Source organism: Peromyscus californicus, unplaced genomic scaffold (assembly GCF_007827085.1).
Source record: "Peromyscus californicus insignis strain IS unplaced genomic scaffold, ASM782708v3 Scaffold_10__1_contigs__length_136768540, whole genome shotgun sequence".
NCBI classification, from domain to species: Eukaryota; Metazoa; Chordata; class Mammalia; order Rodentia; family Cricetidae; genus Peromyscus; species Peromyscus californicus.
In genome coordinates, this window is record NW_026294391.1 from 100401248 (window position 1) to 100414173 (window position 12926).

The 12926-nt window shown below is 43.9% G+C and overlaps 1 protein-coding gene across 1 annotated transcript in view; it reads right to left on the bottom strand.

Moving 5' to 3' along the window:
• Kiaa1210 (KIAA1210 ortholog) overlaps positions 1-5001 on the bottom strand; it is a 46117-nt gene extending 41116 nt beyond the window's left edge. Inside the window, exon 1 of the mRNA XM_052749410.1 lies at positions 4941-5001. Within this exon, the coding sequence (XP_052605370.1) occupies positions 4941-5001 (61 nt within the window). The remainder of the gene's footprint in view (positions 1-4940) is intronic.
• Positions 5002-12926: the final 7925 nt, after the last annotated feature.

The window sequence follows — 12926 nt, forward strand, 5'->3', positions numbered from 1 at the left end:
GCAGCCTAGACTTTCTCTTTTAGTCTTTTAATTTTTAAATTAAAAATTGGAGTTTGGGAGTTTAAAAAATTTGGGAGTTTAAAAACCAAGGTCTCACACTGTAGCCCAGGTTGGCCTGGAACTCACAATCTTCCTGTCTCCACACACTGAGTGCTGGAATTGCTGGCCTGTGCCACCACCCAGGCCAGGTGTTCTTTTTTAAGTGTCTAATTTCTTAAATCAAAGTTGTGAGGGGGAAAAAAACAGGGTCTCACTATGTGGATGAAGGTAGCCCCAAACTCTTTATCCTCCTGCCTCCACCTCCAAGTGCTGGTATTCTAGGCCGGCACCATCAATCTTTTAATCTTTTAACTTTGTAAATCTGTGAAACTGTGAGGTTTTTTTTAAGGGTTTTGATATGTATCCTAGGCTGGCCTCAAACTGTTGATCCACTTGCCTTGACACCAAGAATACTGGTATGCAGGTGAGTGCCACCACCCCAGGCTTGGCTTTTTTTTTAAAAAAAAAAATCATCTGATTTCTTAAATCTAGGTAATTGTGGAGTTAAAAAAAACAAACAGGGTCTCACTTCATAGATGAGGCTAGCTTCAAACCCTTAATCTTCCTGCCCCTCTACCCTGAGTGCTGGGAGTATAGAACTAAGGTTTACCGGTACAGTTCTAATTGCTACAGTCATAACTGCAGTTTTGTGCCAGAAAAGCTTCACAGTTAGCCCCTTGTGAGGAAATGCCCTGGTGTGCACTCTGCTGTGGGAGGACCCTTCTGTATGCTCTGAATATATGTTGCTCTCATTGGTTGACAATAAAAGCTAATTTAGCCTATAGCCAGGCAGAATAAGGCTGGGCAGGAAAGCCAAATGGAGATGCAGGGAGAAGGGTGGAGTCAGAGGAGACGCAAGCCAGCTGCCCAAGGAACAAGATGCCAAAGGACCTGTAAGTCATGGGCCACATGGCCATGCATAGATTAATAGAAATGGGTTAATTTAAATGTAAGAGCTATTTATCAATAAGCCTGAGCCATTGGCCAAACATTTATAATTAATACAAGCCTCTGAGTGATTATTTGGAAGTGGGGTGGGACTGAGAAAAGCCTCCGTTTACAACACTCTTCACCTATTGGTGCAGTGGAAACACTCCTACCGTGGCCATTTTGAATCAGTTTCTGAAACCGGCTTGAGCCAGTTTGGACAAGTCTGAGCCAGCTCCAACACACCAATCACTAATGCAGGCCGTTAGAGAAGAGTTGGGCTAAGCAGGAAAGAACCTGATACATTTCAGCCATTCAAAGCACTACCATCTGCTTTTGAAACAAGCAGAACAGGACTGACCTTATAAACATTCACCATGCTTAGAAATATAGGGCCCTCACCCCCCCCCCCCTTTGCTTCAAAATCCCAGAATGGGTGCCAGGAAAGCAAAGCTAGATATTTTGGAGTTGCAAACCCACTTCTTACAAACCAGCAAAGACAAGATAGACGCATCAACAGCTGGTAGCTCCCTTTGTAACACAACCAGCAAACACTGGAATGGCTGAGTAAAAAAACTGATAAGGCTGTAAAGCCAAACTTGCCAAACATAATCATGTCCTGAGTAGACAAAATCACACTCACACACATTTTATCCTCCTAAATTAACAGGATGACTCGTGTGCTAGCATTTCAATATGCACAGATTCGGTTTTTCTCACCCATTTTGCGTTCTTTGAAGGGAAGGAACAACTTATTTTCCCAGAAGGATTCAAAATACTTTAAATGATGCATATCTCTTTCCACTAGAGGCACTAGAGGATAAGGAATACTTCCATTGTACCTTTGGGGGCTAACTGCTGTGAGTATGGCATTTGCATAGCTTTGCTAACAGGGATTTGGGGCAACACAAAAAGACCAAACTGGCAAACATAGTGTGTTGGATGCTCAGTGATCCTGAGCCATGGCATGGAAGCAGGGCACCACCTTAGACAGTAACCATTTGCTAGGCACATTTGTGAAATCCTAATACAAAGATGTTTGCCAGATATGAGTATATAAATATGCCTTTTCAGGGTTTCTTTTTTGTAAGGATTGCTTTTAAATTGCCAGCAGATGAGCCACAAAATGCTGGTCTTCAAAAGCCACTAAAAATACAAAGGGTAGTTAGGCAGGTAGGGGTAAAAACTTTACACCCTGCAGGCCTATAACTTGTGTCTCCACAAGGTGTCGCTGTTACAAGTCAGAGAACACAGCGCTGACAGCCGACAGCTGACAGCTATCTGGCTTTCTTGAACAAAGCCATTGATTTCTGTCTCCAAACCAATTTCCAAACAGCAAGCAATTTTCCAAATCATTACTCAACAAAAATCTGAATGAACGTGCCACGTGCTATGAAACAGCCCTTTAAAGGCTGCTCCCCACCACCTGCAGAAGAAATCACAACTAAATACAGTAAAGAAATTGTTTCTACTTCTTCCTGTGTTTGCTTATCCATCATGCACATGGGCAGTCCATTCCATCTGAATTGAATTTAGCTTTAAAATGCATAATATAAAATGACAACCTTTACCTCCCTTCCATCACCAAATGACCATTTTTTTTAAATGTGATCTTTTGAAAATTCTAGAGAACAAACCCAAAGCATTTCCCTCTATCCAGCCTTCATCAAGATTACCGCACTGCTGCCCTCTTCTGTAGGCATCAGGCTCAGTCAACTGATGACTTAGTTGGGTCTGCTTTGGTGAGGAGTCATTTCACTCATTCATTTGTTCATCCATCCATTCATTCATTCACATCCATTTCTTGAATATTCTGCAGTGCCTAATAACTCTCTGGAGGTTCTACTCTCGGGCTTCCTAGATAGTCTTTTAAGCCATACATGACTGAAGAAAACTCAGCAAACCAATGAAAAAACAACCCAATCAGCTATTACATTTGGTTCTGTCTTTAAAGTCAATTTTCACTTTGTGTCTCATAGTTCCACTTTTGAATATACTTTGGGAAGAGAAATGGCAATGGAGTGACCATATTAAAACTGAGTTACATACATATATTAAAACTTCACAATGAAACCCATTATTTTATACTCAGTGTTTAAACTCATTATTTATATAATCAGTGTTGAATTATCTATTTCTATGAATTCCTCTCAGATTCATCTATCACTCATAGATGGCCCCACAATTTAGCTAATGAATACATATTTGAAGAAGGTTTGCAAATGGAATTTATTTTATTTTTTAATTTAATATTTTTATTTATCAGCATACGAAGTATTAGGTTTCCTTGTGGCATTTTCAGATAACGTTTTCTTGTTGATTCTCCTCCCATTTCATCTCCCCATCCGGTTGTCCCCGCCGCCATCATGGTTGCTGTGCTCTGTCGGCCTCCTCCCTTCCTCAACACTCCCCCCCCACGCCCCCCCCACCCCCACCCCCCGCCGCCATCATGGTTGCTGTGCTCTGTCGGCCTCCTCCCTTCCTCAACACCCCTCCCCCGCCGCCATCTTGGTTGCTGTGCTCTGTCGGCCTCCTCCCTTCCTCAACACTCCCCCCCCACGCCCCCCCCCACCCCCTCCCCCGCCGCCATCTTGGTTGCTGTGCTCTGTCGGCCTCCTCCCTTCCTCAACACCCCTCCCCCGCCGCCATCATGGTTGCTGTGCTCTGTCGGCCTCCTCCCTTCCTCAACACCCCTCCCCCGCCGCCATCTTGGTTGCTGTGCTCTGTCGGCCTCCTCCCTTCCTCAACACTCCCCCCCCCACGCCCCCCCCCACCCCCTCCCCCGCCGCCATCTTGGTTGCTGTGCTCTGTCGGCCTCCTCCCTTCCTCAACACCCCTCCCCCGCCGCCATCATGGTTGCTGTGCTCTGTCGGCCTCCTCCCTTCCTCAACACCCCTCCCCCGCCGCCATCTTGGTTGCTGTGCTCTGTCGGCCTCCTCCCTTCCTCAACACCCCTCCCCCGCCGCCATCTTGGTTGCTGTGCTCTGTCGGCCTCCTCCCTTCCTCAACACTCCCCCCCCCACGCCCCCCCCCACCCCCTCCCCCGCCGCCATCTTGGTTGCTGTGCTCTGTCGGCCTCCTCCCTTCCTCAACACCCCTCCCCCGCCGCCATCATGGTTGCTGTGCTCTGTCGGCCTCCTCCCTTCCTCAACACCCCTCCCCCGCCGCCATCTTGGTTGCTGTGCTCTGTCGGCCTCCTCCCTTCCTCAACACTCCCCCCCCACGCCCCCCCCACCCCCTCCCCCGCCGCCATCTTGGTTGCTGTGCTCTGTCGGCCTCCTCCCTTCCTCAACACCCCTCCCCCGCCGCCATCTTGGTTGCTGTGCTCTGTCGGCCTCCTCCCTTCCTCAACACCCCTCCCCCGCCGCCATCTTGGTTGCTGTGCTCGGTCCGCCTCCTCCCTTCCTCAACACCCCTTCCCCGCCGCCATCATGGTTGCCTGTTTTGCAGTCACACCCACATATGCATAAACATTCAAAGCGAGGACGTGCATGTGAGATGTTTCATACTCTGAACTTAGATGCCTGTGATGGCCTCTTTGTTTCTGACCCCTTTACAAATCCCTCCCTTGGTTGAATCTGAATTACTATCTGCAATGAAACCTTAATGGAATTCGTGATGTTGTGATTCAGTTCTGGTTATTACTTATGACCAAGCAGAAATACCTTTACTGTAGTGAATAGAAGCTTCTGCAAAGATTTTAGGCCTTGTTGCTCCTCCCCTCCCGTGCCCCACCCTCCTCCATCCCTCCATCTTTTCCTGCTGGTCCACTTCCTAGGCCTAGTAGCCTCCATTTTGCTTTTGAGTCACATGTATTCTATTACTTATTTTTAATTCCCCACTTCTCCTTTAAGACCTCTTTTCCCTTTATTCCCCTCTAATGGTCTCCTTTCTGATAGGACTGGGTTTTTTTTCCTGATGGCAGTACACAGCAAATCTAGCGCTGGCCATTGAGGTTTGATCAGGTGACTTACCCTCCTCTGGGCCTTCCAAAGCTTCCATGCTGCTGGACACTTCCTTTAATGACTCAGCCATGGTAAACTCACTAAAAACCTTCAGAACAAAAGAGGAAAAGATGATTCCTTCAATATATAGGACAACGAAATCATTTCACCTTGCTACTTATTCATAAGTTATATTCTTAAACTATTCAAGAAAAGACATACAAATGCAATTGCGACTAGGGGTAGGTATCATGTCTTAAAAAGACAGTAATCCCAATAATAGGAAATGGCCAGAAGAGGCAAATACATGGATATACAGGATATCTTGCCTAGGGCTGGGGGAGGGGGGGAGTGATGGCTGAGGAATCACTGTGACACTCTCGGCCATCTTAGTGAACATGGCGGTACTTCCCAGCACGCATGCCTCACAGAGGGAAAGAAACTATGTCTGAACTTCAGAAACCCCTGGCAAAGGAGCCGGTCGCACATGATGCCCGGCCATCTTAGGCTCACATCGTCCTTGACTCACCATAGCCGGTGGTAGAAGGAGAACCACAAAAGAGAAACTTATGAAAGACAAAGGAAGAACAAAGCAAAAAAGAGTATTCGGACACCCCTGCAACTCAGTGTCACTACGAGAAGGAATTCGATTTAACCCCAGAGTTCAGTCAGAAATTTTCTCTGGAATACAGGCCTCACTTCCCTCAACGGATCCTAAACGCCCCGAAGACATCACCACCAGCAACCACTCATCTCAGGTGGGGCCTGTGGAACATCTTCTCCCCTCCTCACCAAAGCCACCATCACAGCAAAACGAATAAACCTCCCCTTCACTGCCAATCCTTTCATGTTACTTCTCGGGCTTGTTAGCACAAAATCCACCAGTGGTCTCTACTCACTCATTCTATGACTTCATTGGAATTCTCTGTGCTTGTCCCAGCGAGGGCTCCAGAACCGCCGGGCTTGGTCCCCTCCCAGCAGAACCGCTCTGCCTAAAGCCAGGCTTCCCACAGCATCTCTCGCTCTCCTACTCTCCCTTTTAAGACGTTTGTATCAGTTCCGGTTCAGAACATCACACTCCCCAAATTTTCCTCTTTCTTTATTGGCTGGTCCTTCTCAGGCTCCTCTAACGGCCCATTCTTCTAGCCCTGATTTTGAAACATAGCATTCGGGCCTTTGTCCTTGGCCCTCTTCTTTATCAACAATGTCCTAGCCCAGCAAACGTTAACAGACACACAATTGTAAGCCACATGCACAAATGAAAATTCCCTAGCAGCAGCACTTTAAAAAGGAGCAACTTTGAAAACAGGTGAAATTATTTTTAATAAGGTATTTTATTGAATCTGATTTAAACAAAATATTATTTCAACATGGAATCATTATAAAATGTGAATAGTATATTTTATATTTTTCTTGTCACACTAAACAGTTGCATTAGCCCTTTTCTCTGCTCAAACTTATTCACCAACTTTCTGCTGCTTGAAGGTTAAAACCCTAGCTCTCTATTTGCTTGGGGGCTCCTTTTCCCCTCCGTCTTCCAGCAGCCTCCTGTACTCTCATTCCCACACTGTGGTGTCCTAGAATCATGAGCCATTCCCTAAACATACTATTTTATTTTGCTTTATCTGAACTGTGCACAGCCTGTCCATTATGTCTGGAATGCCATCTTCCCAAAGGCCCATACCCTTCATTCCCTCTTGTTCTACGTGACTCAAACACCCATGTCTACCCCGATCATGCTCTTGGCCCTTTGCACATACGTCTTCCAGAAGTGGCATCACCTGGTGGGCAGGGACAACATTTTGCTTATCTAAGTAGCATCATTACCTAGTAGCACTAAGCACACAAGTTACTTACGACGTGTGGTTGAGAAGGACGGGTGCAATACTAGACAAAGCTGGGTGCTGGAGCACAAAATCGGAGTCAGTACCAAAGTGGTCCTCTCGTTTAAATATATGGAAACAATTTGGGACACGTTTCAAGTAAAGGACTTCTTTGCATGAAGTCCTATGAGAAAAACTGGTAAGGAATGAGAAAATACATGTTTTTATACAGAGACCTTCATGGAAAATGGTCATCATCAAGGCTGGCCCCACAGAGATATCAAATTGAATTACTGAGTCATCTTTAAACATGTCCGTCAGAAGAGGAGCATGCACGCAACCTTGGATTTGATCCTGGCACCACACAGGCACACACAGAAGGATGAGAGTGGAAAGGCATGCTTGCTTCCCTGGGCTGCCCCAGAGCTGCCTCCTCCTCCTTCCTGCTGTCTTGCTGAAAATCTGTGAAGGGTCTAAAGGTAAAACAAAGGCAAGAGGCCATACTCTGGGGCTGATGAAGTTGTTCACACACGGCCTTATCTAGGTTCGAGGATTCCAGCTTTGTCTCCTTTCCAGCATGGAAAGCAGTTAGCCTTATGTTCTCAAAACCATTCAATAGTCTCTCCAGGGAAGAACACACCAATTGGTTGTCCTGTGCCAAAGAGTCAGCACTGAAAACATGTATAAAAGTAACATTCCATGAACTCAGCGGGGAATATTTAGGGATGTGTATGAACATACACACACATATATGCATGCCTTAACAACTAGTGAAAAAAAAAACAGGCCATGAATTTGAAGGAGAGCGGGAAGGGGTATAAGGGAGGGTTTGGAGGGAGAAAAGGGGAGGGAGAAATGTAATAATTAAATTATATTCTGAAACATTAACAACAACAACAACAAAATCCCACAACCCATTCGGTAGGATAAATGCTTTCCATGGGGTCAGCAGTAGATAGAATTCATAAACAGATCTCAAGCTTTTCACTCCCAGTATGCTTGCTCTACATGCTCCCTCCCCTTGGGTGTGGGTGGACCTAATCTAATTATGTGAGCCCAGTAAAAGAGGGTCTAGATGTTAGATGTGGAAGTCAGCGATTTGAGGCTGCAGCAGATGCTTTTCTGATGGCCTTGTCAGAACAAATTGTCATGGTGTAAAGACCAGAAAAGCAGAGAACAGCAGGCAGCATCTTATAGCTGAGAGCAACCTTTGGTTGACAGCCATCAAGAAACCAGAGACCTTATAGGTAGTTATGGTGGTACAGCCTGTAATCCCTGCACTCAGAAGGCTGAGGCAGGAGGATGGCCTGAACTCACAGGATCCCTGCACTCAGAAGACTGAGGTAGGAGGATGGCCTGAACTCACAGGTTTGGGCTAGCCTCAGTGTTAGAGTTTGGATATGAAGTGTTCTTTCAAAGGCATTGTTGAAGACCAGCTGGTGGAGATATTCATTGAGATGATTTGCTGGCCAAGGTAGTGCACTCCTTCAATCCCAACACTTGGGAGACAGAGTCAGGAGGATTACTGCGAGTTCAAGGCCAGCCTGGTCTACATAGTGAGTACCAGGATTACATAGAGAGAGACCCTGTCTATAAGTAAATAAGTGGAACTTGAGGGCTCTGACCTAATAAATGTATTCACCCACCGACAGGTCTGTGATTAGATGCTATTAGTGAGAGGTGATTGGAATTTGGAGACAAAGTCTGGATGAAGGTATTACTGAGAGCATGTGTCAAGAGTACCATCCCCAAACTCCCCACTGGTCTTCACCTCCGTTTCAAGTAGGGTATTCTTGAGATTTTTTTATTTTATTTTTTTTGTCACGGCTACTGCTATTACAGTTCCTAACAGTCAATAATATAATTAGTTGGGAGAAGTGATCCTCTTCAAAAAGTGAAGCAGGAACAAGAGCAGAAGAAACAGAAATGGATGTTGCTGTGGGATACGAATTTCCCTTAGCTGGCTGGAATCTGTGGGATTTGGCTCAGATCTTCCCTGTCCTTACAATACCAGAGGCACCAGCGGGGAGTCAGGAACAGGGACTAGGGAGGGGAGGCACCCAAAGCCACTCCCTGGACCTTGGATCCGGAGGATGAGAACCCGAGGATGAGAAACCAGGCCTTGAGAGTATGCCCTTTTCTCATGCTGGATCAATCTAACCTTTGTGAAGGCAACTTGTAACTTTTTGGTTTCATCTTGGGAAACTTTGGTCCACAGTGTGTGGGTTGGAAGACACAGTCTGCGGATCACCCCATGGCCTCAACAAATACTCTTTGTTCTCTCTGTTCTGTCTGGTGTGAAATAGAGTGGTCTCTAAATAAAATTCCTCTCAACAGGGATTCTCTCATCCCCGGTGGGTGCATACCCAGTGAAATAACAATGCCTCCCAGAAAATGAGATCCCTGAAGATTCTCAGTTAGGGTGATACTTGCAAACCTTTTGGACCTCTAATTTCCTTAGACCTTAAATCTACAGGCATCCCTTCAACTGTGAAAAGAAGCAGCTGCTACCTCACACATGAGCAGAATCATCTGAAGGTACTCTGGCTCCTAATGTCATCTTTTACGCCACCCATGGCACCGCTTTCTGTCTACTTTACCTGAAATAGCTACTGTTAGACCCATTACCTTGAACCACACAACCAAGTCAGAACATTACTCCTCAGGGCCTCTCCCCTTTGCCACACCCAGACTCTGTGTGAATGCATAGTGTATGCTCAGGTCCGTTTCAGATGCTATGGAGACAATGGCAAAATAAAATAGTGTATGTTTGCTGTTTACTGGACACTGAGTACGTGCTGACACAGAAGAGTTTTTCTCAGAAACTTTCTCACTGAATCCTCAGAGCTTTCCTGTGAGGGAGGTACTATTTGTTCTCATCCCCTCATTCATAGGAATATGGAAGCTGAAAGGCTAAGTAATTACCCATGCTCACATGGTAAGTATATGGCACATACAACTTACGAAGTTAGGAGTAGAACCTAGGACTTCAGACTGCTATAGAAAACGATCCACTCCCTGATGACAAAAGAAAAGAAAGCACATGAAAGCACGGCGTAAGAAGGAGGTGGACACAGGAGGATTGTGAGTTCAAGGCTACAAAGTAGGTTTCAGAAACCTCTGAGCTTTATAGTGATGCCCTGTCTCTAGGAAACCCTGTTCTAATTTGTTTTCTAAACACCATGGCCAAAAGCAGCTTACAGAGGAAAGAGATGATTTCAGCTGACAACTCCCAGGCCACACTTCATCACTGAGGGAAGTCAGGGCAAGAACTCAAGGCAGGAACCTGGAGGCAGGAGCTGATGCAGAGACCATGAAGAAGTGCTGCTTACTGCCTCATGGCTTACCGAGATTATTGTTTACTAGCGTGGTGACCATGGATTGCTTTATTTTGTACTTGTCTTGTCTTGAAATGTCTTTATTTCTCCATCATTTTTTTATTTTTTAAGATTTATTTACTTATCTTTTTACAATTATTTGATGTGTATGAGTATTTATCCTGGATGGATATCTGGGCACCATGTGCATGCAGTGCCCTTGGATCCAGAAGAGGGTGTCAGATCCCCTAGAAACGGAGTCACAGGCTGTTGTAAGTCACTATGTATATGCTGGGACTCAAACTAGGGACCTCTAAAGTGATGAGCCATCTCTCCAGCCCTCTCAACACATTCTCAAAGACAGCACTCCTGGATTTAGCAACCTTGGCTAACACTTATTTGCTTTCACATCTACCATGCTATGTGTTTCCAGCTTTTAGTTTTCTGCTGGATGCTCTGATGACGATCTGATATCTTTTCAAATGCTTGGCATTCTTCTCTTACAGCTTCTAATATTATTTCTTTATTGCATGGCTTTGACATCTTGACTTCAATGTTAAGTTAGGGTGAGTTTCTCCTCTGGGCACATCTGTCTGGGACTCTAAATTCTTCCTGTGCTTCCGTGCCCACCTTCCATGTCTGATCTTTTTTTCTGCTGCTTGGTCTAATCTATTTGTGATGCTTTCCACTGTATGTTTTATTTGATTCATTAAGTTTTCCACTCAGCTATACTACTCCCGAAAATTACCCAAAAGATTCTACATCTTACTGCAGAGAAACTTGCATATCTATGTTTATTGCAGCTGGATTCATGATAGTAACGAAATAGAAAGCAGTCTAGATCTTCCCTGTGATTACTAATGTTGATTCTCAACTTTAGAATCTAGAATTGCCTGGTGGACCTCTGGGCACTCCTGGGGGAGGGATTACATTCATTATGGTCACTGATGTGGGGAGGGCTATTCCCTGAGCAAAAGATCTCTAACTGTATGAAATGGAAAGGCAAAATGAGCAACATGCATGCATGTGTTCATCTCTATTTTCTGATTATGGATGTTATGTTACCAGTTACTTGGTTAATGATATATGATAACTATATTCAAAGAAACAAAGAAATGGTTAAACGAATTTTAAGAGAAAACAAACAGCAGAATGAAATAAGAAAGACAATGCAGGACATTAAAACAGAAGTCAACAATAGGATAAAAATATTGAGGAAAAAGTGAAACTGAAACAATGCTGGAAATAAAAATTTTAGTAAGTCAAACAAAATGCTCCATAGAAAGCCTCACCAACAGAATGAGTGAAGGGTGACAGAATATCAGAGTACGAAGACAAGGTAGAGGAACTGGTATGCTCAATCCAAGTTGACAATAAATATTTTAAAACATATGAATTGGAAATGGAAGATATTTGAGACACCTTGAAATGACCAAATCAACAAATTTTAGACACAGAGAGAGCTCCATGCAAAAGGCATAGAAAATATTTTCATTACAACCATAGTAAAAAAAATTCCCAATATCATGGGAGGCCTGTCCCTTTCTGAACAGAGATGGGGGGAAGGTGAGGTAGAGAACGGGAGGAGGAGAGGGAAACTTCAATCAGGATGTAAAATAAATGAAAATTTTTAATTAATAAAAAAAATCAAAAAATCTCCATATCTAGGAAAAGAGAGAGGCTTGTTCAGGTACAAGGGGGCATACAGAACAGCAAGTAGGCAGAGACAGAAAAGAACACAGAAAACACATTGAGAACTGCAATAAAAACATGCCAAGTGATATACAAATAAATAAATAAATAAATGCCAGGAAGACATGAAAAGACATACTTCAAGTTCTGAAAGGTCACCACTGCCAACCAAAGCTATTATAGTCAGCAAAAATACTTACCATAATGTAAGGAGAAATAAAAATGTTCCACAATCAAAGCACACTAAAGGAGCTTATAAACAGTAAGACTCCTCTACAGAGGCTTTGAATTGAAGAGAATGATAAACACATTCAAGAGCCTACAGGAATGAAATTAAATATTTGACAACAGTGTTTAAACAAATGAGAATTAGAAAAACACCAAGCACTACAAAATCAACAAGGTGATAGAAATCATATACATTTTTCCATAATAATTTTGAATGCTAATGATCTCAAATTTCTAATCAAAAGACACAGACTAGCAGATTGGACTTAAAAATAAAAACAGAATCTATTGTTTCTTGCCTCTAATAAACACATCTTGCTTTCAAAGATGGATGCTATCTTAGGGTACAAAGATGGAAAAGGTTATTACAAGCAAATGGAACTGGGAAACAAGCAGATGTCACTAATCTAATATCTCACAAAACAGATAGCAAACCAAATCTGATGAAGAGACAGAAAGGTCATTTCATAGTAATTAAAGGAACAATCTACCAAGATGACACTGCAATTCTGAACAAATATTCATTTGACAGAGGTGCACCACATTTCATAAATAAAATTAAACATTAATGATAGTACATAAACAGTGGGTGATATCAATACCCAACTCTCAACCAAGAGGAAGTTCACCCTGATCATAAAATGAAAAAATATCAGAGGTAAATGGCATTATATAAATTGTGGTGGTTTGGATGAGAATGGCCCCCACAGATACTCATAAATTTGAATGCTTAGTCACCAGAGAGTAGAACTGTTTTGAGAAGGATTAGAAGGATTAGAAGGTGTGGCCTTGTTGGAGGAGGTGTGTCACTGGGGATGGGCTTTGAGGTTTCAAAAGATCACATCAGACTCAGTCTCTCTCTGCCTGCAGATCAGGATGCAAAGCTCTCAGCTACTTCTCCAGCACCATGCCTGCCTACTGCCACATTTCCCACCATCATGATAATGGACTAACCT